The 24,418-nt window shown below is 53.9% G+C and overlaps 1 protein-coding gene across 1 annotated transcript in view; it reads right to left on the minus strand.

The window, feature by feature from the left end:
• The window catches only part of COL5A3 (collagen type V alpha 3 chain), a 38,406-nt gene extending 14,532 nt beyond the window's left edge, over positions 1-23,874 (minus strand). Inside the window, exons 1-41 of the mRNA XM_082622117.1 lie at positions 23,756-23,874; positions 19,767-19,928; positions 19,486-19,675; positions 19,254-19,410; positions 18,474-18,578; positions 17,994-18,146; positions 16,101-16,214; positions 15,850-15,996; positions 14,570-14,617; positions 14,456-14,497; positions 14,074-14,136; positions 13,491-13,565; positions 13,307-13,390; positions 13,110-13,166; positions 12,958-13,011; positions 12,754-12,807; positions 11,769-11,822; positions 11,417-11,470; positions 11,178-11,231; positions 10,786-10,830; positions 10,625-10,678; positions 10,398-10,442; positions 10,193-10,246; positions 10,005-10,049; positions 8,983-9,036; positions 8,836-8,880; positions 8,635-8,688; positions 6,997-7,041; positions 6,836-6,889; positions 6,602-6,709; positions 5,896-5,949; positions 3,572-3,625; positions 2,163-2,207; positions 1,940-1,993; positions 1,772-1,816; positions 1,308-1,361; positions 1,160-1,213; positions 989-1,042; positions 751-858; positions 488-577; positions 201-254 (exon numbers count right to left, since the gene is read on the minus strand). Coding sequence (XP_082478243.1) covers positions 201-254; positions 488-577; positions 751-858; positions 989-1,042; positions 1,160-1,213; positions 1,308-1,361; positions 1,772-1,816; positions 1,940-1,993; positions 2,163-2,207; positions 3,572-3,625; positions 5,896-5,949; positions 6,602-6,709; positions 6,836-6,889; positions 6,997-7,041; positions 8,635-8,688; positions 8,836-8,880; positions 8,983-9,036; positions 10,005-10,049; positions 10,193-10,246; positions 10,398-10,442; positions 10,625-10,678; positions 10,786-10,830; positions 11,178-11,231; positions 11,417-11,470; positions 11,769-11,822; positions 12,754-12,807; positions 12,958-13,011; positions 13,110-13,166; positions 13,307-13,390; positions 13,491-13,565; positions 14,074-14,136; positions 14,456-14,497; positions 14,570-14,617; positions 15,850-15,996; positions 16,101-16,214; positions 17,994-18,146; positions 18,474-18,578; positions 19,254-19,410; positions 19,486-19,675; positions 19,767-19,928; positions 23,756-23,843 — 3,024 coding nt within the window. The 5' untranslated portion in view covers positions 23,844-23,874. The remainder of the gene's footprint in view (positions 1-200; positions 255-487; positions 578-750; positions 859-988; positions 1,043-1,159; positions 1,214-1,307; positions 1,362-1,771; positions 1,817-1,939; positions 1,994-2,162; positions 2,208-3,571; positions 3,626-5,895; positions 5,950-6,601; positions 6,710-6,835; positions 6,890-6,996; positions 7,042-8,634; positions 8,689-8,835; positions 8,881-8,982; positions 9,037-10,004; positions 10,050-10,192; positions 10,247-10,397; positions 10,443-10,624; positions 10,679-10,785; positions 10,831-11,177; positions 11,232-11,416; positions 11,471-11,768; positions 11,823-12,753; positions 12,808-12,957; positions 13,012-13,109; positions 13,167-13,306; positions 13,391-13,490; positions 13,566-14,073; positions 14,137-14,455; positions 14,498-14,569; positions 14,618-15,849; positions 15,997-16,100; positions 16,215-17,993; positions 18,147-18,473; positions 18,579-19,253; positions 19,411-19,485; positions 19,676-19,766; positions 19,929-23,755) is intronic.
• Positions 23,875-24,418: the final 544 nt, after the last annotated feature.

The following is a 24,418-nucleotide window of genomic DNA, read 5'->3' on the forward strand; positions in this document are numbered from 1 at the left end:
AGATGGGACTATTTTACAGACAAGGAAACTGAGGCTCGTGCAGTGACATGACTGCCCAGCCAGTGAGCGGCAGAGTTGGCCGTGACCCCGACCTGTTTGGCTCCCCAAATAGCAGACTTGATGAGGACCATACCCAGCTTCCCAGAAACCCTGAGACCCCTGCCCCCTGCCCCACACACAGCAGATGGGTTTACACTTACGTTAGCCCCGACGGGGCCAGGGGGGCCCTTGTCACCCTTCAAACCAGTAGGTCCCTGAGGAGGGGATGATTCACAGTTGAGAGACTCCCAGAGGTGCCCCCGGGTCCTGTCTTCACTCTGGGGGGCTCAGAGTTCTCACCCGCTTCCCGGCCACTGAGGTTCACAGATCTGTCCCTCCTGCAGCCATTATTTTACTATCACATGTGCCCCTCCCCTGGGCCCCCCTTTCCTTCTCTGCTTCACAGCCCAGCCAGACACATTCAGGAGGGGCTCCAAACGATACTCACGGGGTCCCCAGGGGCTCCTTGGGGACCAGGGAAGCCCCTGCGTCCAGGTGGCCCTTCCTTCCCAAAGGGTCCCAGTGGTCCCAGGTCCCCCTGGAGGAGTGCAGAGGAGGGAGGTCAGACTCCAGAGAGGAGGGCGTCTCCCCTCAATCTGTGAGTCTGGGCCCCCTGCCCCATGGCGTTGATTCTGAGCCTGGAGGTGCCGTGGGGACGTTGAGGGACCTTTGGGGTCACTTGATGAGATCTCCCGTGGGGCAGGGTCTCACCTTGGCCCCCTCTCTGCCTTCCAGGCCCGGAAGACCTTGTTCACCAGGAGATCCAGGGGGGCCTGGGGGCCCCCTCTCACCCAGAGGCCCTGCTTCTCCGGTCTTTCCCTGGAGAGGAAGAAGGCTCATCTTGAATGGAGGTGGCCTGGGGTGGGGGTCTGCCTGAGATCACCTCCCCCTCCCCCAAATATCCCCGAACTGGTGCAAAACTAGGGAGACCTGTGGGGTCCACTCTGACCTGAGGACCCACGACACCAGCTGGTCCAGGTGGGCCTGTCTGACCTTGGAAGCCCTGAGGAGAAACGTTAAAAGGAGGGGTCATGAAAAAAAAAAAAAAAGGAGGTGTCATGGAGGGGAAGAAATGGAGAGCCTAATGGGGTCATGGGTCAGAGATCAAAGGGTTTCTCACCAATTCTCCTCTAGGTCCAGGGTGCCCACGTTGCCCGTCCTTCCCTTGGGGGCCCTGAGGGACAAGGTGGGAGAGAGTTGAGGCACAAACAAGGAGTTCCCCCACTGCCTGGCTCCCCCTTCCCCCCCAGCAGGGTGAGCTCACTTACAGGGGGACCCCTTGGTCCAGAGAACCCAGGAGGGCCTTGCAGACCTGGGAGGCCCTGAAATGAAAGCAGAAATCATTCACTCATCCCTCCCGCCTGCCCCTGAGTCCCACATAATGACAACAGCTTGTTGGATCCTTCCTGCAGGCCAGGCATGAGGTCAAGCATGCTATGCACAGGAAGTCATTTCATTCACCACCACAGCCCTTTGGGATGGGGACTGTGGTTATTCCCATTTGATAGAGTTGGAAACTGAGGCACAGAGAGGTTAAGTGACTCACCCAAGGTCACACAGCAGGTGAATGGCAGAGCTAAGACTTGAACTCACAGCTCTCTGACTTCAGAGGCTGTGCTTTTTCTGCATTCTGCACTATAATGTCTCCCCACCTTCTGGGCTTGTCTCCTACCCAGAATCACACACACACACACACACACACACACACTCACTCACTCACTCACTCACTCACCTTTTCTCCAGGGAACCCAGGGGCTCCATCCTGGCCCACATCACCCTAGGATAGAATGAATGAGACTCAGACTGCAGAACAAACTCAACAGGGAGGTACTGGAGGGGACTTGGTGAGCCTGGGGCAGAGGGCCTGCTTGGGGGGCCTGACCACCCACCCACCCCATACCTTGGGGCCTGGTTGCCCTGTGGCACCTGGTTGCCCCCTCTCTCCACGGGAGCCCTGAATAGAAAAGAAGCAAACATTGGAAGTGAGAGGGTGGGGGAGCCTAGGAGATGAGGATGAGTCCTCTGGGTCCCCCCACCATGACTACCTGAAGTAACCCAAACCCTCTTCCCGCCCACTTCTCCTCTCGCAGCCCCTCCTTCCAGCCCTGCCCCCATTTTCTTACTGGTGGTCCCCGCTCTCCTTCCAGGCCTGGCTGCCCAGCCTTCCCCTGGAACGTAAATTAGATGAGGGGGAAGCAGAAGAAGGTGATGGTGCAAATACATGACACAAACACACAAATGCACCCAGTCAGAGACCTGGAAAGATGTCTGCCCCACATTCACTTGCAAGCCTTTCATTCACACGCATGCATAAGTACAGCTTACACATGCAACTACGCAAAGATCACAGGCACCCAATTATATTATGATTGCACCTACAGGTTCACACATACAAGCACATTTGCTCACACAGACACCTATTTATCACAGCGGCATGGTATGCACACAGGACTGCATGCCATCGCAGCATGCAAGGGGTGACCGCAGCTTCGAGATGACACTTGGAGCCTGTCATGTAATATGTCCCTTGCACATGTGTCTATCCAGTGTAAACACGTATGTGCATGGATTCATGTGAGGACACGGTCCTGATAAACACAGCAGTATACAAACCCTCATGTGCATATACACAATGTCCATTTACACAGCTACAGTGCACACATAGCGAAACAACACATGCATGTATATACAGTCCCCCAGGTGTGCAGAGACACACACATATGTGTACTCCCCTATGTATATACAGTCCCCCAGGTGTGCAGAGACACACACATATGTGTACTCCCCTATGTATATACAGTCCCCCAGGTGTGCAGAGACACACACATATGTGTACTCCCCTATGTATATACAGTCCCCCAGGTGTGCAGAGACACACACATATGTGTACTCCCCTATGTATATACAGTCCCCCAGGTGTGCAGAGACACACACATATGTGTACTCCCCTATGTATATACAGTCCCCCAGGTGTGCAGAGACACACACATATGTGTACTCCCCTATGTATATACAGTCCCCCAGGTGTGCAGAGACACACACATATGTGTACTCCCCTATGTATATACAGTCCCCCAGGTGTGCAGAGACACACACATATGTGTACTCCCCTATGTATATACAGTCCCCCAGGTGTGCAGAAACACACACATGTGTATTTCCCTATTCTTCCACACACTTCGACATACCCCCTCACACATGTACGCCCATAGTCACACAATGTACGTGCAACTGGTGCCCTCGTTCACCTAGTCACAGGCCCCTAGGCTGCAGCACCCAGACCCCATCTAATCTGCACTGAAAGGCACACGGGATGCACATGCATGCACAGACACGCAGGCACATTTGCTGTAATGCCAGGTGGGATCACCTACACGTGCCCTGCATTGCACATGGCAATATGTGTGCACACAAGTGCTGCCAGGCATAGACACAGTCACCTAGGGCCCCATGTGCTATCACGCACAGCCATACACTCTGTTCCTCTCATGCAAGCCCTTCCCTCTCCTCTGACCCCTGGATTGCGACTCACCCGCTTCCCTTTTTCTCCTAATGGTGCCAGGGGCCCGGGAAAGCCAATAGATCCCTGAGTAAAGAGAATGAGAGAGAAGACATGGGTGTGAGGAGTGGGTGACGTTAGCCCCTCACCCCATTCAGCTACCCCCTCTTTTCAGGCATTTCCAGGCCAGGGATTCCAGAAAGTTCTTTGGCTCCTCCAGCCCCAGTGAGCAGCCCCTCCCTTGCTCACTCCATTCCAGCCACACTGGCCTCTTTAATGCTACTCAAATACCAGTACATTCCTGCCTCAGGGCCTTTGCACTGGCTGCCTTTGCCTAAAATGCTCTTCTCTCAGATCCCAACAAAGCCAGCTACTCCTCATCATTTAAATCTCATTCAGACATCACCTCCTTAGAGAAGCCTTTCGCCATCATCCTGACCACCACATCCTCAAGTCATGCTCTGTTTATCATGTCCTATTTTGTTCCCCCTATAATATTTGTATTAAAATGACCTTGCTCATCTGTTTACTTATTCAATGACTAGGACATAATGCTCTGGTCTTATTCCCTACTGCCTGGCACATGGTGGTGGCTTACTCAATACTTGTTAATTAACTGCCTCCAGTACTTGCTTTCCTGCCCATCGTCCCTTGACCTGGGGGAAAACATCATATGCTCTGATATCCCCTCTCACCCCTAACTGTGTTTTGAATCCTAGATCCATCACTAAATTAACTGTGTGGCCCTGGACAAATGGATTGACCCCTCTGAGCATCAGTCTCCTTTGTAGCCTGGGGATACCAACAATACCTCCTTCACAAGGTTTTCGTTAGGATTAAATGGGATATGTATAGAAAGTGGGTTGTTTTTTTTTTTAAAGGTACTTGGCACATAGTATGTGCTCAAAAAATATTAGCTGTCTTTGTTATTCATGCTGATTATTAGTAAGCGCTATGGACTGAATGTTTGTGTCCTCTCAAAATTCATATGCTGAAGCCTCAGTCCCTAGTGTGATAATATTTGGAGGTTGGGCCTTTGGGAAGTAAGTAGGTCATGAGGGTGGGGCCCTCGTGAATGGGATTAGTGTCTTTATAAGAAGAAGAGGAGACTAGATTTCTCTTTCTCTCTCTCTTTCTCTTTCCCTCTCTCTCTCTCTCTCTCTTCTTCTCCCTCTCTCCATGTGAGGACAAAGACAGAAAATGTTCATCTACAAACCAGGAGAAAAGCCCTACCAGAATCCAACCATGCTGGCACTCTGATCTCAGACTTCTGGCCTCCAGAACAAATTTCTGTGTTTAAATCACCCAGTCTAAGGTATTTTTATTCTAGCAACCCAAGCTGAAGAAGACACTGACCTCAACTAAGCCAACATATCAGGCCTCCTGTAAAGTATTCATTGCTTGTTGCCCAAGATGCACTGATCAGTCTTGGCTAGGAGGCTTTGTTCTAACTCCCATGAATTTCTGTTCCAACAGACTGAGTTCTGCTCTTAGTTTTGATACCTTGAGTTAATCCCAAACCTGTTTATGTCAGTTGCCCTTGCTATTGGGGTCATGTGACTTGATGAAACCTTACAAAAACTGATGAAATGTAGAAAGGGAAAAGAAAGATATCTGTAAAATCTAGGTTAAATGGAAAAGACTCAGTGTAAAGGGAAGTCACTAAAAAAAAACACTGTCAAATTAGGCATGGGCAAGATAACTGCTAGATCGAGATACCAAAAGTGTGGAATTCAAGGAGGATTCTGTACTCAGATTTCTTCCCAAGTGTCTTTGCGTTTCTGCTCCACTTTATGTAACAAAAAACTATAAATCATCAGTGATGTAATATGGGTGTGGTTTAGGCAGAAAGACGTGTCTTACCAATAGCCTCATTCATCAAAACATTGGCAGCCAAATGTACAGTTTTACATAAGTACATTCTAAGTTATAATTCAAGATATGTAAAATATGTATTTTTTATGATTCTCCTCCTTACTGACTTTTTGTTTGAACCAACCTCAATCATACCAAATAAGAAGGATCCTACAGTTTTATTACCACCAAAATCATCAATTTTATCATAATCAAATTGATGAGGTAGATACTACTGGTATCTCCCTTTCGCAACTGAGAAAATGGGTTCAATAGACTTGTTCAAGATCATTTAGCAGGTAAGGTGTGACTTACTCAAGGTCACTTAGCAGATAAGGCTGGGTATTTGAGCCTAAGTTTCTCTGATGCCAAAGCCCACATCTTACACTTTCAATGCCCCATGGGGTGGACAGCTCACACCCTCAGACCACAGCCTGGACCCCCAGATGTTAATCAGTCTCTGAACCCTGCCCTTGCCCACCACCCTCCTGCTAGCTTCTGACCTTAGGGCCTGGACGTCCTGGGTAACCTGGGAGACCCGGCACCCCAAGCTTGCCCTGCAGAGAGATTATGGGACAAAGGTCAGAGACTGCAACTTGGAGGTCAGTGGGGGAGGGGCAGGAAGGCTGGGGCATGGTTGCAGGGGTAGGAGGGGGGGATTCAGGGAAACATGGGTTCAAGTCCTGGCCCCTGCCTGCTAGGGGTATGTCCTTGGGCAACTCATTCAACAATTCCAAATCTCAGTTTCCTTGTCTGTAAAATGGGGGTAAAAATGTCTGTTGCCTGTGGTGGTTATGGGGATAAAAATAAGATAATGTGCATGGAATTGCTCTGTAATGCTGAGCTGGGGAATTGAAGGAGCTGAGAGCCTCCTGAAGTTGGAGATAAAACAGCAAAGGGCAGGGCTTCCCTGGTGGCGCAGTGGTTGAGAGTCCGCCTGCCGATGCAGGGGACATGGGTTCGTGCCCCGGTCCGGGAAGATCCCACATGCCGCGGAGCGTCTGGGCCCGTGAGCCATGGCCGCTGGGCCTGCGTGTCTGGAGCCTGTGCTCCACAACAGGAGAGGCCACAACAGTGAGAGGCCCGCGAAATGCAAAAAAAAAAAAAAAAAAAAAAAAAGCAGAGGGCAGAAGGCAAAGGGCCAGGGAACACCTTGCCTGCAGCTAAAAGCTGGGGTATAGACTGGAGGGGGTGACCAGGTCCACTCACCTTCTCCCCAGCTGAGCCTGGGGGCCCCTCCTCACCAACAAGCCCCACCTGCCCCTTCAGACCTTCAGGACCATCTTCTCCCCGAGGACCTGGGGGTCCGGGTTGCCCCTGGAATAGAAAAGAACTCCTGACATCAGTCCCTTTGTCATTCCTGTCTTTGTCCCAGTTCACCCCCTCTTTCTATTTCCCAAGTCCCCCAGATCCACCAGACCCCTCCTCTGGAGGTCATCTTACCCAATCGCCTTTAAGCCCCACGTCACCCTTGAAGCCTGGGAAGCCATCCTCTCCCTGGGTGGAAGATAGTACAGAGATCAGATGTCAGGGCTTCAGGGAAGGGACACAGCCAGAGCCCCATTATTAGGGCTCCCCCCTCAAGGAATCCCCTCCCTTCTCACCTTCTCTCCTTTCTCCCCCTGGAGGCCCCGGTTGCCAGAGGTACCCTGAAAAATATAAAAGCTCTCAGGTCCCCCCTCCCCCCACTTAAGAAGGGCCCCAGACTCAGTCCCCTGCCCTGAAACAGCCAGGAGAGTCCCAAGAGGATGTCAGACTGGAGGAAGGGGGGTGAGGGTCAGCCCCAGAGGAAATTATCTTTCCCCAAAGTCTGCTAGTATTGTGTGCAAGAGGCTGCCTCTCCCCCGCCCCTTCCCACTGGCAGCCTCCCAAAGTCATCTGTGTGGGGGTGTGCAGGGAAGGCCAAATTTCCAAGTAATTGATTCCCATCTCCCAGGGACACTGTGTCCACAGTTCCTTCTGGCAGGAGAAAGAGGATGAACATTCCAGGCGCCGGCTGCATTCTAAAGGCAAAGGAATGTTTCCCATTGTGCTGGCTACAATGCGACTCTGTGCCTGGCAACAAGGGGAGTCTGTGCTTGGCTACAGCAAGACTGCTCAGTGCAAGCCCAGATGCTGCTCACGCCAAATTCTGGGCTTGGGCCACAAGAAAAGCTGCACTTGGCTACAGTGTAACTGAGCTCAGCCACTAAAACGAAATTGTACCTGGATACAATACAACTGTGTTTTCACAATAGCATGACTGTTTCCAGCCACAGGGAGACACGATATTAACCAAACTCAGTGACTACAACAAAATTATACTTGGATACAATATAACTGTGTGTTTTGACAATAGCATGGCTGTCTCTAGCCACAGGGCAATTCATTGACCACAATGTAACTGAGCTTGGCTACAATTGTTCTCTGGCCATGGCTACCATGTAACTAGACTCAGCAACATAGCCGTCAACTATATATAGAAAACCATGCCTGGCTACAATGGAACGCTGAGTTTGGACACCCACAGGATTTTGTGGCCAGCTACAATATAACCACCTCCTTGGTTATAGTGTAACTAAGCTTGTCTATAATGCAAAAGTATGAGGAGCCAGCTCTTGGCTACCATCAAACTCTGTTTTTAGACTACAGGTAATGGCTACCTGTACCTGGCTACAATGTAACTGGACTCAGCTACCATACAGATGTGAATTCCAATGTCCCTGCACTTGGTCAACAGTGAATCTCTATTCAGTACAGCTCTCAGCTTGTCTTAGCATTTCTGGGCTTGCAGATTGTATGGCTCTGGGGTTGAGCTTTAAAACAACCCTCTGCTTGATTACAGTGTGCTGACCTGGACCTGGATGTGATGTGTGTGCTTACATTGAAATGGGTTCAGCCTCTAATGGGTTTAACTGTTCTCAGCTACAAGGTGACGACCATGCTGTACTGTTACCCTTTGGCTTTTCAGCTCCAAAGTAGCTATATATTGTCACTTCTACCACACTTTGCCTGGCAGACTGATTCCTCTCATCACACATACAGAAGTTTCTGATAGAGCTGGCTTCCAGAAGTCAATGCTGATGAATCAACCCTATCTGCAGGGAATTCCCTGGCAGTCCAGTGGTTAGGGCTCCGCACTTTCACTGCCGAGGGCCTGGGTTTGATGCCTGGTCGGGGAACTAAGGTCCCACTAGTCACGCAGCACAGGCAAAAACAAAACAAAACAAAACAAAACTCTGCAGGCCCCAAGTATCACTTACCTTCACACCCCGAGGTCCAGGATAGCCCGGAGGGCCTGCCGACCCTGCTGGACCCTGAGATGGACATAAGATGAGTGCCATCCTGTTCTTCCCCCTCCATGTTCCCAGTGCCCTCATCTCTCTTCTCATTTAATAGCCCCCGACTCCTGGCCCTGCCTGCCAACCCTCATCCCCAAATCAGCCCCTCTCCAGGTCACTCACCTGGGCCCCTTTCTCTCCTGTTGGGCCCTCATGACCTGGGTGACCCTAGGAGATAAACATTCTAAGTTGTCAGAGACCTGATATGCCATCCAAATTCCCAAGCCTCCCCACTTCTCCTTCCTCCTTCTCCCAGAACCTAGTTCTCACCAGAGGGCCATCAGATCCTGGGAGGCCTGGAATTCCTGGGTTCCCAGGGGGACCCTGAAAGAAGATGAATAGTAGGAGGAGACAGAGGGTCTCAGAGCCTGGCATTCCACCAGGAACGTCCTTACTCAGACATACAGCTACCTCAAGCTTAGAGAAAAAACAGATGCTACTGGCCAGGAAACCTATCCTCCGCTCTTCCAAACTTGCTGTGTGACCCTGGACAAGCTCTCTTCCCTCTCTGTGCCTCAGAAATCCTCTGCTTCTGGGAGGGCTGAGACAAGGGATGTAAAAACAGTGTGAGAGACGTGCTGGGGTGGGGGACTCCCCAGCCACACCTCTTCCTTTAGAAGCACCTCCAACCCACAGCTCCACCTGAAGAGGTGTGGGCCTAGGCAGGCATGAGGTGACCCACTATGTCCTGCAAACCATTGACAAGTCCAGAGGCGGGCACTTGGCCCAGATAAGCCAATCAGATTCTCTCCTGAAATTTTGAGGTAAGGGATATCTTGCCTCATAGAAACTATGATCAGATAGATTTGGATAAAGAAACTGTAAGGTCATAAGGAACTGGGGACTGAAACAGTGACAGCGCAGCACAAGAGTGTGTGTAGAAACAGAAGTTGGGGTAAGAACAGACTAAGATGTCAATAGAAAGAAGCCTGTTTTTCATGCGAGATGGAAACAGATGTGCAGAGGAAGAAAGATGACACCACAAGACCCGAGACAAAGGAATTTCCTGGCCCATGAGTCTTGGTAATATTTCCTATGACTGGCTTCTGAGGGTTCCCCTCTCTCCTGACAATATCCCCTTCTGATCTAGCCTTGGTGCGGTTCTGTTTCTGGCCATCAACCCCTCCCAAGTAATGACACTTGGTAACTCTGAGCTTATTTAGGGAATGTTGCAATTTATCATTATCCAGGGTTTACAAAAGGGGCCCTGGTGGGAAGATTTTCCTGCAGGCAGAGTTGAAGGGAAAAGATGTTGGGGGAGGGGAGGGAAGGTTGGGAGAGTTGTCACTCACCTTCTCCCCAGGAGGGCCAATGGGTCCCTGGGGGCCGGGGATTCCCTGGAAACATTTTTTTAAAAAGAGAGAAAGAAAGCATGAGAAAGCGGCAGCAAGTGCAGAGGCTGGGGAAGCCAGGAGTGGTCTATGACCTCGGCTGAGCCCCACTACAACCCGCCCCCTCCGTCAGGAAAGAAAGCTCAAACCTGGGACCCGGGATTTCCCTGCTGTCCTGGGGGGCCTGGTTCTCCTGGAGGACCCTGGGGAGAAAGTGAGGGTTCTGTGAAGCCGAAAGGGATTATGGTGTTGAGGTGTCAGGGAAGTTGAAATGGAGGGATCATGGGAGCGGACAAGGATATGGGTGGTCCTAGGGTCAGAGTGTCAGAACGCGTCCGGGATCAGAACACATACCACATTTCCTTTGGCACCTGGAGCACCATCACTTCCAACTACACCCTGGGGGAGGAGAGGGTGTGAGACCAGGGCAGACCCATGCACAGGAGCCTGCGTCTGAGACACTGAGAAGCACAGGTGAAAAGGTGAGTGGGCAGAGGACCCAGGCAACAGAAATGGACACGCAGAGGAGAGAAGGGTGAGAAAAAGACAAATGGGATGTAGAGAGACAGTGACATTCTCACCGGGCGTCCCAAGGGGCCAGGGGAGCCTCTAGGGCCAATCAGTCCTCGGGGGCCCTGCAAGGAGGTAGGAATGTTACTCCAGCATCACTGCTCTGAGGTCCTATGAGTCCTGACTCCCTCCCCTGTGCCAGGCGAGGGGCCCAGGGGTCCCTGATACTCACCGGCTCCCCAGCCTGGCCGGTGGGCCCTGGAGGTCCCTCTGCTCCCTGTGGGAAAGCATATGACTTGGGGAGGGAGGAGGTATATATAACCCTCAGAGGATCACCTTCTCTCATATCAGCAGCCCCTTCCAGGGGATCTCAGAGTCAGAGTGTGTGGCTGGATGCAGCCAACTGCGTATATGTGATTTGATTCAGGCCCCTGACCCCAATCCTGGACCTGCAATCCTGGGTTTAACCTCTTAACTCTAGTCCTAACCCCACAACTCTCAGCCTGTCTCTTTGAGCCCCACTGGGGTCTCCTGACTCTCCAGTGCAGACCTTCACCCCTCCCCCAGGCTCCTGTTCTGGCTTTCTAGCCTCCAAACCACCCCCTAACTCTCTTCCAAACTTACCTTCTCACCATCCTCTCCTGGGGGGCCAGGTTGCCCCACATGACCAAAGTCACCCTGGAGTGGGGAACACAGAGGGCAGTTCAGAGTCAAAAAGTGGAGACCAGCCCCCAGGAAAGGAGATGGGGTATGAGGGGTAAGGACTCAGACCCAGGAATGGAGGCTCTGATACTGGGGGTGGGGAGGGTGTCATGAACATCGGGAGGGGGCTTGGATATGGGGGAGGGGTCTCACACACTCACTCTCTGGCCCTTCTCTCCAGGCAGCCCTGGCAAGCCATCAAAGCCCTGATCACCCTGCACAAAGAAACATCAGCTGAGGGACTTCCCTGGGGGTCCAGTGGGAAAGACTCCATGCTCCCAATGCAGGGGGGGCCGGGTTCGATCCCTGGTCGGGGAACTAGATCCCACATGCATGCCGCAACTAAGAGTTTGCATGCCGGCACAGCCAAAATAAATAACTAAATAAAAAATATTTTAAAATAAATTAATTAAAATAAACTGGAAGAAAAAAGAAAGAAAGAAACGCCAGCTGAGCTTTGAATCCTCTGCCCTGACAGTCCCTCCAAGTCCCAGTCCTGGCCCCATCACCTACCTTAGGTCCTGTGTCCCCTGGGAGGCCTCGAGCCCCATCTGCTCCAGGGCGGCCCTATGGGGGAAGTGACATCATCAAGATATCTACTACTATGTATCGGGCACCTTCCTCATGCAGTGTCTTATGCTGAGGGCTTCTATATGTACCAATTTGACCTCTTAAATATATCTCAAACCCATCCATTATTCTTTAGCCCTAGTGCCCTTTCTCTAGTTCAAGTTATCATCATCATAAAAATTAAGAACACTCATCTTCAGTCTCCATTAATTTCCCTGCTGTATGTTCCTCATGGCACTTTAAAACTATCTGGAGGACTTCCCTGGTAGCACAGTGGTGAAGAATCCACCTGCCAATGCAGGGGACACGGGTTCGGTGCCTGGTCTGGGAAGATCCCACCTGCCGCGGAGCAACTAAGCCCATGCGCCACAACTACTGAGCCTGTGCTCTAGAGCCAGAAGGCCACAACTACTGAGCCCGTGTGCTGCAACTACTGAAGCCCACACACCTAGAACCTGTGCTCCCCAACAAGAGAAACCACTACAATGAGAAGCCCGCACACCACAACAAAGAGTAGCCCCTGCTCACCGCAACCAGAGAAAAGCCTGCACGCAGCAACAAAGACACAACACAGCCAAAAAATAAATTTAAAAGAAAAACTATCTGGAATTATCTTGTTCATCATTTCCCCCAATGTGGCAGTCTTTTCTTTTGCATGTGCTGTTCTTTCTACTTGGAATGCCCTTCCTCTCCTTTTTCCCTGGTTATACCTCAGATCTCAGTTCAAGCATCATTCCTCTGCAAGTCCTCCCAGACTCGGGGACCTGGCCAGACTCCTTTGTCACACCCTCAGTGTACTGTCATTCCCTGTCCTCAGTGCTCTTATCCCACCAATGACACCAGCAGACCCTGGGAGCACAGAGCTGAGGCTCCTGTTGGGTGTTGGGAGATGGATAAGGGATGAGCTGAGGACCTAGGAGTCACTCACCATCTTTCCCTGTCTGCCAGGGGGTCCAAGAGGTCCCTGAAGTCCTCGGGGGCCCTAGAAGAGAAAGGAAAGGAGGAAGAAAAATGTCAGTAATTGCAAGGGTAACCCCAGCCCCTTTGCCATTTTCCCCAGCTAGCACTTTATCCTGTAGCCCTGTGAGAAGACCCTTCCCATCAACCCTGTCCCCACCCCCACCAATCTCACCTGTGGCCCCATTTCTCCCATCTCTCCTTTCAGACCTGGATACCCAGGGAGACCCTTGGAGGAAGAAAGATAAGGTAATGCATTTAGAGGGAGTTTGAGTTAGAGTCATCTCCACTGATGCACTCCCCACTCCACGCAGCCTCCTTACTCACCACGGGGCCTGGGCGCCCAGTGAGCCCCACCAGGCCAGGGGGGCCTTTCATAGAGAGCTGAAGAGACAGGGGAACAAAGCCATCATCAGAAGTTAAATATCCACCTGTCTCCTGACTACTCACCAACTCCCATCTCTGGCATTCTCTCAATGTCCTCCCTTCTCCCCCTGACAGTCTCCCAATTATCCTTCACTCACCTGAGCCTGTTGCAGGACTGCCTGAGCCTGGGCCTGCTGGAAGGAGACTGGGGGTCCTTTGAGGGAGCCTCTTGCAAACTGGAACTAGGGGGCAACTAGTAGTGAGGGGAGCCTCCAGGAGAGGCCCCCCCTCCTTGGTCAGGATTCTACTCCCCAAGGCTGGGCCATCCTATCTGCCTCTTACCGGTATCATGATCACAGTGCCTGGTAGACCCCGGATCCCATCAATGCCAGGGATTCCTGGGAGGCCAGCGGGGCCCTGAGAGAGGGACAGAGACAGAGAGAGATGGAGGAAAGAATGGAGGGAGGAGGGGACAGAGAGAAATGGGGGGAGGGGAGAGAGAGAGAGAGGTGAAGGCAGAGAGATGGAGAGAGGAAAGGAGGGAGAGAGAGAAAGATGGAGGCAGGGAGAGAGAGAGAGAGAAGAGAGAGAAGGCGAGAGAAAGAGAAATGGAGGGAAGGAGAAAGAGTCATAAAAAGTGGAAGAGACAAAAACAGAAAGAGACAGACAGACAAAAGAGAGACGAGGAAACGGGCACAGAGACATAGGGAGAAAGACAGAGATGAAAGACACTCAGGGATAGAGACAGAAGGAGAAAGGCAGGGGATAGCCCCCCCTCCCAGAGACAGAAGAGGAGCCAGAATGATAATTCCCAGATGGCGAGGAAGATGAAGAGGCGGGGTCAGAGCCAGCTCCAGTCGCAGCCATGCTGCCAACTTGAAACCTCACTCCCCCAGGAGTTTACACCCCAGAGGAAGTCTCTTACCGGTAGACCAGGGTCCCCAGGGAATCCTGGGGGGCCAGGAGGACCTGAGGGGCCAACCACCCCCTGTTGGGGACAGAGGAACAGAGGTCATGACAAATGCAAAGTCTGAGCCAGGCTGACTTCCAAACCACCACTGACACTGACCCCATGCTGACCTTCCTACCCCATCACCGAGCCACCCCTGGCCCCTCAATACTATACTGACACATATAAACCCCCAACTTTACATCTCAACCCCTATTTTTACTCATCTTTTGAGCCTCAAATATCCAATCGTCTTCAAATGATCTGGCAACATTACACCCCAACTCCCCACCCCAGAGGATAAAATACCCCAACTGGAAGTAAAAGACAAGAAGAGGGGAATGCAGCCATGACTCACTTGGGGTCCTGGGTCTCCTGGAAGTCCCTCAAACTGCTGTCCCTGGGGGAGAAATAAGTGTGACCCCCATTCTAGCACAGACCCCGCCACGTCCTCCAGCCCCAGGCCCCTCACCTGTTCAATCACGGCGGGTTCTCCTTTTTCTCCCTTCTCCCCAGCGCCCTGGGGCAGGGGATGAAAAGAGAAGAGGTGTGAGCCCTGGAACTGAGACATAGAACTCTCAGCTAACTTACCTCCCACTCACCACACACACACACACACACACACACACACACACGCACAGGCACACATGCGTGCAGAGAGTCCACCCTCTGAGCTGTCTCTGCTGTCCTTTCTTCAACCAGTATGTTTTGAGCAGCTCATCCTCCAGTTTCAAGCTGGCCATGCTGCAGCAAGGTGAAAAACACGAACCCTGGGGCATAGTGTGGAGTCCTAATCCTGGAGCTGCCTCTCAATAGCTGAGCAATGTTGGGCAACTTATCCAACTCCTATGGCCTCACCTGCAAAGTGTGTGGGTGAATGCCGACTGTATATATCCCACGGGAAGATAAAGAAGCTAAAACAATGCTTAGCACATAACAGGCACTCAGAGCAAGATGGTTAGGATTATTCACCTTCTCCCCTGTCCAACACCAAAGCTAGAACCTAGACACCTTCTCCGTCTGCCTTATTTTCCTAGGCAATCTCATCCCTTGACTGAAGATAGCATCTCTCCGCTGATGAGTTCCAAGTCTTTATCTCCAGGCTAGACCATCTTCCTTGAACTCCAGAATTTTCTAACCAATCACTCGCATTGACAATCAAACAAGGGTTGCCAGTTTAGCACATCCAAAATGAGATCCTTGTCACTTTCCACCTGCTCCTCCATCAGGCTTCCCCATCCTACTCAGTGGTGCCACCGTGCATCTACCCAGTCATTTCTGCATCGTTCTCCACATACAGCAGCAAGAGCAAAATGGGGCATGTCCCCAGTCTGTCCAACTTTTCTCTATCCCTACCGCCACCACTACAGCCACCACCCTCATCCAGGTCACCACTCTGTTTTAGACTGCTGGTTTCCCTGCTGCCCCTCTGGCTCCCCCTACAGCCCATACGCTGTTCAGCAGCCAGAGAGAGCTTTGAAAACTCCCAAGTCAGATTGTATTCCATCTCAAGTGGCTTCTCATCAGGCTTAGGCTAAAAACCAAATGAATCACCCTACCCACAGAGCCATTCATTAGCACAATGCCTGTCACATTAGCATAGTATCTGTAGATAAATATTTGTCAACTGCACTGGGGTGGTGGGAAGGCATTCTAGGCAAGATAAAAAGAAAGCAAAAAAGAGAATGCAGCTATGTGTGGCTCCAGGTAGGAGTCCCTCCCCCTGCACCTAACCCAGCCACCCAGACGCACAGCGAAGATCTGGAGCTCAGTCCTCCATGACTGTTCTGCTGCCCGGAAGTGGGGGCCCATGGTGGGACCACCTTCTTCTTCTTCTTCTCTGGCTAACTCAGTCTCCACGGTCCCCAGTTCAGTTCCTTTGTCAGGGTCCAAGCTCTCCTGAGGACATTGGGACAGACCAAAGTTTACCCCTGACCTCTTCATTGTCTGCCACCACCACTGTCCCAGGACTTTCCCTTCCAGCCTTGTCCACTTCCCACAACCTCTAGGACGGTGACGTTGCTGCCAATGGCTACAGTCGTGGTGATGACCAAAGGCGTGGGAGTCGGAGGCAGATTTGGAGCTGGTGTCTCTGTCTTGGGGATGTCAGTGGAGGTCTGGAGGAAGGACAGAGAGGGTACCAGGTCTGGGGTCAGGACAACCAAGACAAAAGGGAGACGAAGGAGGAGACAGACTCTCTCTCCCAGAGCACCCAGTCTAGGGAGGGGGTCAGAGGAGGATTCCCAAAAAAACATCAGAGGGGTATGGGGTAGGGGGCTGGCCAGTGCAGGCGAAGGTGTGCTGGCTGGACAAGGACAGCCAGCAGGGAGAGCCCTTGTGTGTGGAGGAGGGGCAGGGCTGGCAGGGCTGGAAGGCCTGGAAGGCAGAGCGGGGCTGGCTCCAAAGCCCAGGGGTCAGGGTCAATGTCCACCACTCAGGGCCAGACTCCTGGAAGCCTATCCCATATGTCCTCTCCCAAGGCAGATCTCAGCAGTCGGTCAGCCGGCCAGGCCGCAGTCAGAGAAGGAGTGGGAGGTCCTCCTGGTCTGGACAGCTGCAGAGGAACTGGGTCAAGGGCACACAGCAGGTGATGGGGGCCCAGGTGAAGACTAAAGAAGGGGCTGAGAAAGGGTAGGCTACTCCTGGGGTCTCTGTTCTAGGCTGAAGTGATAACCCTCTTTCTCCCCACTGATGCGGCGAGCAGATGTAGTGCAACCAGTGACCCTCCAACCAAGGACCCCGACCAGTGGCCCACACCAGGGACACCTACCCAGTGACCCCCAACTAATGGCCCCCAATTTTTCCTACAGCCAGTGACCCATTAATGACCCCCAATTAATGACCCATGACAAGTGATCCCCACTAAGGGACCTAAGCAATGACCCATACACACCTACTAATAATCCGAATCATTGGCCTTCCACCAGTTATTTCTATAACCAGTGAACCATCAGTGGCCCCCCAATTAATGACCCCCATCAATGACTCCAACCAGTTACTCTCCCAACCAGAGACCTCTCCAACAAATGACCCCCCCACAATAAGTACTAACTAGTGACCCCCAATAAGCCCTACCAGTGACCCCTAACCAATCATTCCTCCTAACCAGAGATCCTCCGACAACGAATATCCATGAGTGAGCTCAACTAGTGCTCCCCGATCAACGACCCCCAAACAGTAATTCCACTAACCAGTGACCCATCAATGACTTCCCAACGACTTACCCATCGGGGACTCCCAAACTATCTCATCCATGATCCCCTGAAAGGCACTCCCCCAGCTAGTGACCCCAACTGGTGACTCTACTAGTGCCTTCTAATCAGTGGTCCCCCACTGGTGACGTGCCCAACTAGCGATCCTCAGCAATGAGCCCCCCACACCAGTAACACCAACAGTGACCTCCAACTAGGAAGCCCCCAAACATCAACCTCAGTCAGCGTCTCTCTACAACGATCCCCGCAACCAGCAATCTCTATCAGGGAGGCCTAATAGTGTCCCCCCAGTTAGCGACCCCCAATGAGTAACCCTCACCCATGACCCCAACCAGTCAACCCCAAACAATGACACGCTAACTCACGAGCCCATCATTCACCCCAGCTAGTGGTTCCCCTTAAGCAGTAGCCCTCATCAAGAGCCCCCTAATCATAAGGTACTCAACTGGGTGCGCCCCCTCTCTCTAGTCCCCCTGCAGACCTGGAAGTTGGGAGGGAGATATGATAGAACACCTAAGACAGGACCAGACCCCTCGACAGTGGTTGGTCAGCTGAGAGAAGTCAAAGGTCAGTTATTGGAGACAAGAAGAAGAGACCTTGGATGAGACACAAGGGATCAGTGGGAATCAGAGGCCAGAAGCAGGGCGGTCAAAGAACAGAAGGGAGAAATCGCAGACCCCTTACCTGGTTCTCCAGGGAGACAGGAGGTGGACTCAGGGCCAACATTTCCTTGTTCTTCTTCTTCCTGCCCTTCCCCTTACGACCTCGCCCTTTTTTCTTCCCTTTTCCCTTCCCCTTCCGCCGAGGGGGAGGGGTTTCTGGCTCCCCCTGGTGTACCTGGGAAGAGGACTCCAGTCGGGTCCAGATTCCCTGAGTGGAGGCCCCATCACTCAGATCACCTGGGGTCATGCTGGCACATGGTCCATTGGTCCTATGTTTTAAAGCCAGGGCTCACTCAGCCCTGGGACCTGGGGTCAAGGTAAATCATATGATGAGGGGCCAAGGGTCAGTTATGTGACCTGAAGTCAAGGTCATTCATGCCTAAGAACAGTTTAAGGGCAGGGGTCACTCAGCCCCCTGGATAGGGCTCAGAATTCATTCATTCCTGAGACCTGGAGCCAGGGATGACTCAGCCAGCGACCTCAGGACAAGCCCCTTACTCACCCCTGTGGCTGTAGGATCCAGGTCGTCACAGCCAGGAAGGTACTGCTCACAGGCTCGGAAGGCAGCCTGAGGATCTGAGCTTATCAGCAGCTCCTGAATATCTCCCTGGGGAGAGAGTGGGGGTCTGGGAAGGGGTCTGCAGGCTGACTCTGACCCCCATTCCAAGCATCAAGGTCTGGTGTTTTTCCACCCAAAGCAGGCTAAGTATAGGGAGGGGGTAGCCCCACCATAGCCCCAGAAATCCCTCTGCCCCAAAAAACTGAGAGAAGGAAGATTCTATCAGGGTGACACCAAACCACAACCACAAGCCACACCCCACAACATCTGTCCCATCAGAGGCACATTTGTTCCTTCGCTCACGGCACATGGTGACACCTACTGTGTGCCAGGTGCCCTTCAAGGTATAAGGAGGGAAACAAGATGATGAGTTCCCTGGACTGTCATGACCACATCGAAAACACATCTGTCACAGAGCCACACGACTCTCTGCCTTGCTGGAATCACACACCAACACAGCCAACAGCGCCGTCACACATCACACCCTTATCCTCCCACCATAAGCCAAGTGTGCACCATCACAAATGATCAATTCATGGCTGCACAGTCTCACAGGCACATGCCACAAAGATAAACCATGATGCCTGGCACTCCCTTCCTCAGCTTCCTGGTGCTGAGTTGAAGCTGGATAGTTCCCTTCTCCGTTCTCTTCTCCAGATTCAGGCTGTGGACAAATCTCCCTCCTGCCTTCTGCCTCAGTTTCCCCCATCACTGAAGTGCTACCTCAAAAGTCTCCTCCCCGAGGTCCTGGGTCCCCAGCACAGTAAGTCCAGCTGTGCTGATGAATCGAGGTCCCTGGCTCAATACGGGGGGCTGAGGATCACAGTCAGCCACCAGGGTCACCATCCCACCATCCACGCTGACCGCCACACGGTGCCACCTACAAGGGGACAGTCTCAGTGGGGGCGTGCTCTCATCTCACCTCTCCTGGGACTCCCACCCTCCCCATATTCACCTGCCATCTGTGAGGTTGACCTGCTGGGGGAGGGGGCTGAAGGAGTCACCTAGGAGGTCCAGAGCCGGCCCCAACGCCAGGCCCAGCTGCCGGACACCGCCCTCATTGTAGACGGATAGCAGGACAGACTGGTTGGCTGGCCGGCCCCGCAGAGTGATCAGCACGGAGAAGTTCTCGGGAAAGTGCCCAGCTGGGAGGGCAGAGAGAAAGGGGCAGCTCAGATGGCCTGACTGGGACCTGTGCTCCCAGGATGAACCACAGCCCCTCTCACCCTGACTCACCTTGAAAGAGCTCCCACGTGGGGACACCGAGAGTGCTGGCCTTGCCCACCCCGAATGCCCGGTCGCCCTGCGGCACCCTCTGGGGGCAGAGGCCGGGACCCTCAGGGAGTCCAGCCTGGCCCCCCCGCACGCCCAGGGCCTTCAGCACATCCACAGGGTCTGCTACGGAAAGAAGCCAGGGTGCGGGGCAGTCACAACAAGCCCAGCACTCTGCTTGAGTGGCTCGGGTTGGGGGGAGTCAGCCCCCCCCAGCTATGTTTGTGGGTCAGGGGGAAGGAGCAGGCCTGGGAAGCATACCCCCCTCACCACTCCACAGCTGTTCCAGCCTCATCGGCCTGTTGACTCCGGTTTTTTTCCCTTGGTTTTCAGTGAGAAAAAAAAAAAGCTGACCTAGTTCTGGGATGAATCAAAGCTTCCTGGCCTGAGCCCCAGAGCCAAACTGTCCCCCTCTCCACACTCCCCCGCACCAGCTCCCTGGGGCTGCTTCCCAGGCCTGAAGCCCCCTTGCCAGGGGAAACCCGCTTAGAGAGGAGGGGCTCCTTGTGTGTGTTCTCCCCACCTCTTCCCTGGGCTCCCCTCCCTCTGACCTCCTCCTTGACCTTCATCACTCGTGACCTCCTCCCTCTGACCTCCTCCTCGACCACCATCACCCATGACCTCCTCCCTCTGACCTCCTCCTTGACCTTCATCACTCGTGGCCTCCTCCCTCTGACCATTCTTTCTCTGATCCCCGCTGATGTCTCCTGGCCACCCGCTCTGATCTTCCTCTGCCTCACCCTGACCACCTCCCTCTGACTACCACCTGACCTCTTCCCTCTTCCTATCCCAGTTTCTTCCATCTGACCTGTGGACCTCCCCATTTTATCACCGTCTCTGACCTTATCCTCTGATCACCTCTCTCTGATAACCTCCTGACCTCCTCCCTCTGACCCTCTCCCTCTCATCCCAGCAAAGGAAGGGACTGGTCCAGTGAGATCCTAACCCAGGCCGTCCTACCAGCCCCACCCGGTGCAGCCTGGCCAGTGCTAAGTGGAACCACATGGCTTGGGCAAGGGTGGGCGGGGTCTTCCCCTGAGCCCCAAACTCCTGCCTGATCTCCCCTCCCCCACAGCAGACTGTTCCACTGACCCCCTGACCCAGCCTCTTGGCAGGAGCCAGATTCTGCCATGACCTCACCCCAGGGGGGCGGCTCTACTGACCTCACCATTGGGATCCAGGGTGGGGGTCCAGACTTGGGGGAGACAGGGGTTTGGATGAGGGCACCCCCATCCCAGCTTCTCCTGGGTCAGACCCCTCAGTCTCCAGACTCTCCAGAGCCCTGTTTCAACCTCAGCTCTCTCTTGCCCCCAACCTCATTCTGCTCTTTTTTTCTTCTCTCCCCCTCCCTGCCTTCTCTCTGTCCCACTTTCTGTGTCCAACTCTGAATCGGTCTTTCTCTCTCCCTCCCTCTCTTACTTCCCAGTTCTCTCTCACCCTCTAGCTCTCTGTCTCTGCTATTGGTATTTCCCTCGGTCTCACATCTGTTTCTCTCTGCCTACCTCTATCTCCGTGCCTCTCTATATCTCTGTGTGTGGATTACTCCCTCCATCTCTCTCTCTCTCCCCCTCGGCACCCACCCCCCCAACCCTGCTGCCTCCACCAGCCCCATCTCTAATCTCTAATTGCCTGTTCTGTGGCTGGGTTGTTATTAAGAGGTATTTGGGTTACAGTCCCCTGGGGCTAAAATCTGGGCTCCCAGGCTCTGCTGACCACAAGGGTCACTCCCCCATGGAATGATCATCCCAGCTGCCCCCTCTCCGGGCGGGGGCCCAGGGGAGGGCTGAGGTCCATGATTCCACCCAGTGTGGCTCTCCCAGGCTCTCCTTTCACCCAGACTCCACTTTCTATGCACTGGGAAGGGGTCTCTCCTTGACCAACTGCTCATTAACATTTTAAAAGTCTTTCCCAGCATCTAACCCAAATGTCTCCTGCTTCAATCTGTGTTCCTTCTGTAATGTCCTTTCAGAAACCAACTGCCCTTTCTTTCCATGGCTGGCTTTGTGACAAGGAGACACACAAGAGGCATTGAGTCCTGCCTGCAGGGCCAGGGGGCGGCAGTCTGTCAAGTAACTGGCTTGCCCTTCCCCCACAGATTCTCCCCTGTGCTGGTCAGGACCCCAGGGAGAGGCTAAGTGGGGTCTAGGATGTGGAAGAAGGCAGGCAGGGACTGGGCTGGGACATGGCTGGGACCCTCTCAGATGAGTAGGAGAGCCTAGGTGTGAGTGTCTGTGCAAATAGGTACATGCACGATTGTGTCCATGCCTGAGTCTGTGCAAGCATGTGTGTGACTCTGTAGGGACCAGGGGCTAGCTGGGTGTGTGCTTTGTGGCGTGTCGATGTCTGTGAGGGTTTGGCCTGTGATGGAGGAATTAGGTGCAGTTCTTGGACTTGTCCTGGGGTCCCGGCAGTGAGCTCGAGGTCCTGCAGGTGATGCACGGGAGTCTGTGATAGTAATAGCTCAGACTCGAGATGGAGGAGTGTGGTTATATGTGAGAGTGTGGCCAAGTCAGCGAGTGGGTGACTGGTTGAGAACGTCGACTGCGTCGTATGGATGCCAGTGGAAGCATGTGGGAGAGTTTGAAAGTGTAGGTGGATGACAAAAGCTGTGACCGTGTGGCGGGTGGCTGATGGGGTTGCCTTGGCGTGGGCCCCAGGTGTTCAACGTTCTTCGTGTCCTAGGGGCCTTATATTCTGAGTGCACGCCTGAGACCGCACGACTGTGGGGATGTGTGACCGTGGGAGTGGGGCATAGGCCACCTTGGGATTATCCGCATAAACACACACCTCTCTGGACTGCAGAGAAAAGGAGAAAGTGAGAAAGTGGGGGTGGGTGTGTTGGGGTCCTGAGTTCACCTTAGGGAGGGATTACGGGGAGGGCCTGACCTGGGGTCAGACCAGGGAAGCCCCCCTCAATCACCACTTGAGGGACCACGACCTTCCCGAACCCCGGGGCGCCCCCGACCCAGAACCCTGCGGGGCGGGGCGCGGCGTCCAGCCAGGTTCGCGCAGCTGGGCGTGCGTCAGCGCTGACTCACCCGTCCGGCGGCCCCCGGGACCCCTGGGGGGCCCCTGAGAAATTCCTCAGAAAAAACACCCGAGGCTCGCTCAGCTTGGGGAAGCAACCTCCACTCCCCCCGACCCCGCCCGTGCCCCGCCCCGCCCCGCGCCCCGCCCCGCCTCGCCCCTCACCGAGGCCCTCCCGAGGCCCTGTCCATGGTGCTGATCCCGGCTCAGGGGAGGGCGGGGAGGGGGGAGGGGGGCAGAGATGGGGGGAAAGGAGGTGGGCGCGCGCTAATTAGGGGCAGGGGAGAAAGAAGGGGAATAAGGTGAAGCTATCTGGGGAGACGCAAAGGGAGCTCTGAATCCCAGATCAACCCTCTTCCCTACTAGTCCCCGCTCACCATCCACCATCCCCCTGAGAATCACCCTCATGGGCAAGTATTTAGCCTCCCAAACCACAACCACAGTCCTCAGACCCTCAGAGGGTCACCCAGAGACACACAATCACACGCATAACACACACACGGTTATTCTCAAAATCAGCCCCCAACACAGACACACACTCCCCTACCCACAACTCAATCACATACTCGCCCAGGGGCCATATCCCATCACCCAGGTCCGTACAATCATCGTCATCTCCCACACCCAGCACACACAGAGTTTCACTCCAAATAGCCGCATGCACATTGTTACACACATGTATACCTATAAATTGCATTCATTGCCACGCACCCCCCAGGAAACAGGGTCACACGTTTCCCCGACCCCCCCCAAGCTGTCGCACTCACAAACCGCCCAGAGTCAGACACTCGCCCCCCAACACCGCACTGTAGCCACGCGCAACGTGCACGGCCCCCATGCACGCCCCCGACTCCCGACTGCACGCCGTCTTTGGGGGCCTCGGTGGATCCTGCACTCCGGGTCCTATTTTCCCCCTCCCGGCTCACCGGCCTGCATCCGGGGGAGAAGCTGCAGAGACACCAGGAGCAGGCAGAGGCCGGCCCGCGGCTGGCCCAGGCCCCGGCGACTCCCCATTCCCGCGGGACCCACACTCAAGGCGGGGGACCAGCCGGGGCGGCTGCGGGGCGCGGCGACCCCACGGGCTCGGGGCACTCTCGCGGCGGCCGGCTCCACTCGGGATCCACAGGAGACTGCCCGAGACCCCGCCCTGGCCTCGCCCTGCGCTCCAGCTCGGGGCCAGGCGGAGCTCGCGGAAGGGGGGGTAGCTGACAGCTGGTGGGTGGAATTGGGAAAGTTTGTGCTGAGCTCTGATTGCCCAGCTAGGGGTGGAGCCGCGGGCCGGGAGCTGGGCCCTTCTTGCCTCGCCCCACAGGGTCGGAGGAGGGTCACTCCCACTCACCCTTAGAATCCGGGGTCCCAGCCTTAGCCCAAACCCTTTTCTCCTAACAGGCCTCGTCAAAGGAGATCTTAGTCCCATTCAAACCTTCAGCCTCCATCCAGGCCCTGGAATTAGGGGGTACGGCTTTATACCAGATCCTTTCTGGCTCAGCCAGGGCCCCAAATTCTGATGCCAAATTCTCACCCACCTGCCTGGTCCCACAATAAGAGGTACCGACCTCACTCCATACTTTCCCTGCAGGTCCCTAAAT

This window comes from Mesoplodon mirus (assembly GCF_964341445.2).
Source record: "Mesoplodon mirus genome assembly, chromosome: 5".
In the NCBI taxonomy this organism is placed as follows: domain Eukaryota; kingdom Metazoa; phylum Chordata; class Mammalia; order Artiodactyla; family Ziphiidae; genus Mesoplodon; species Mesoplodon mirus.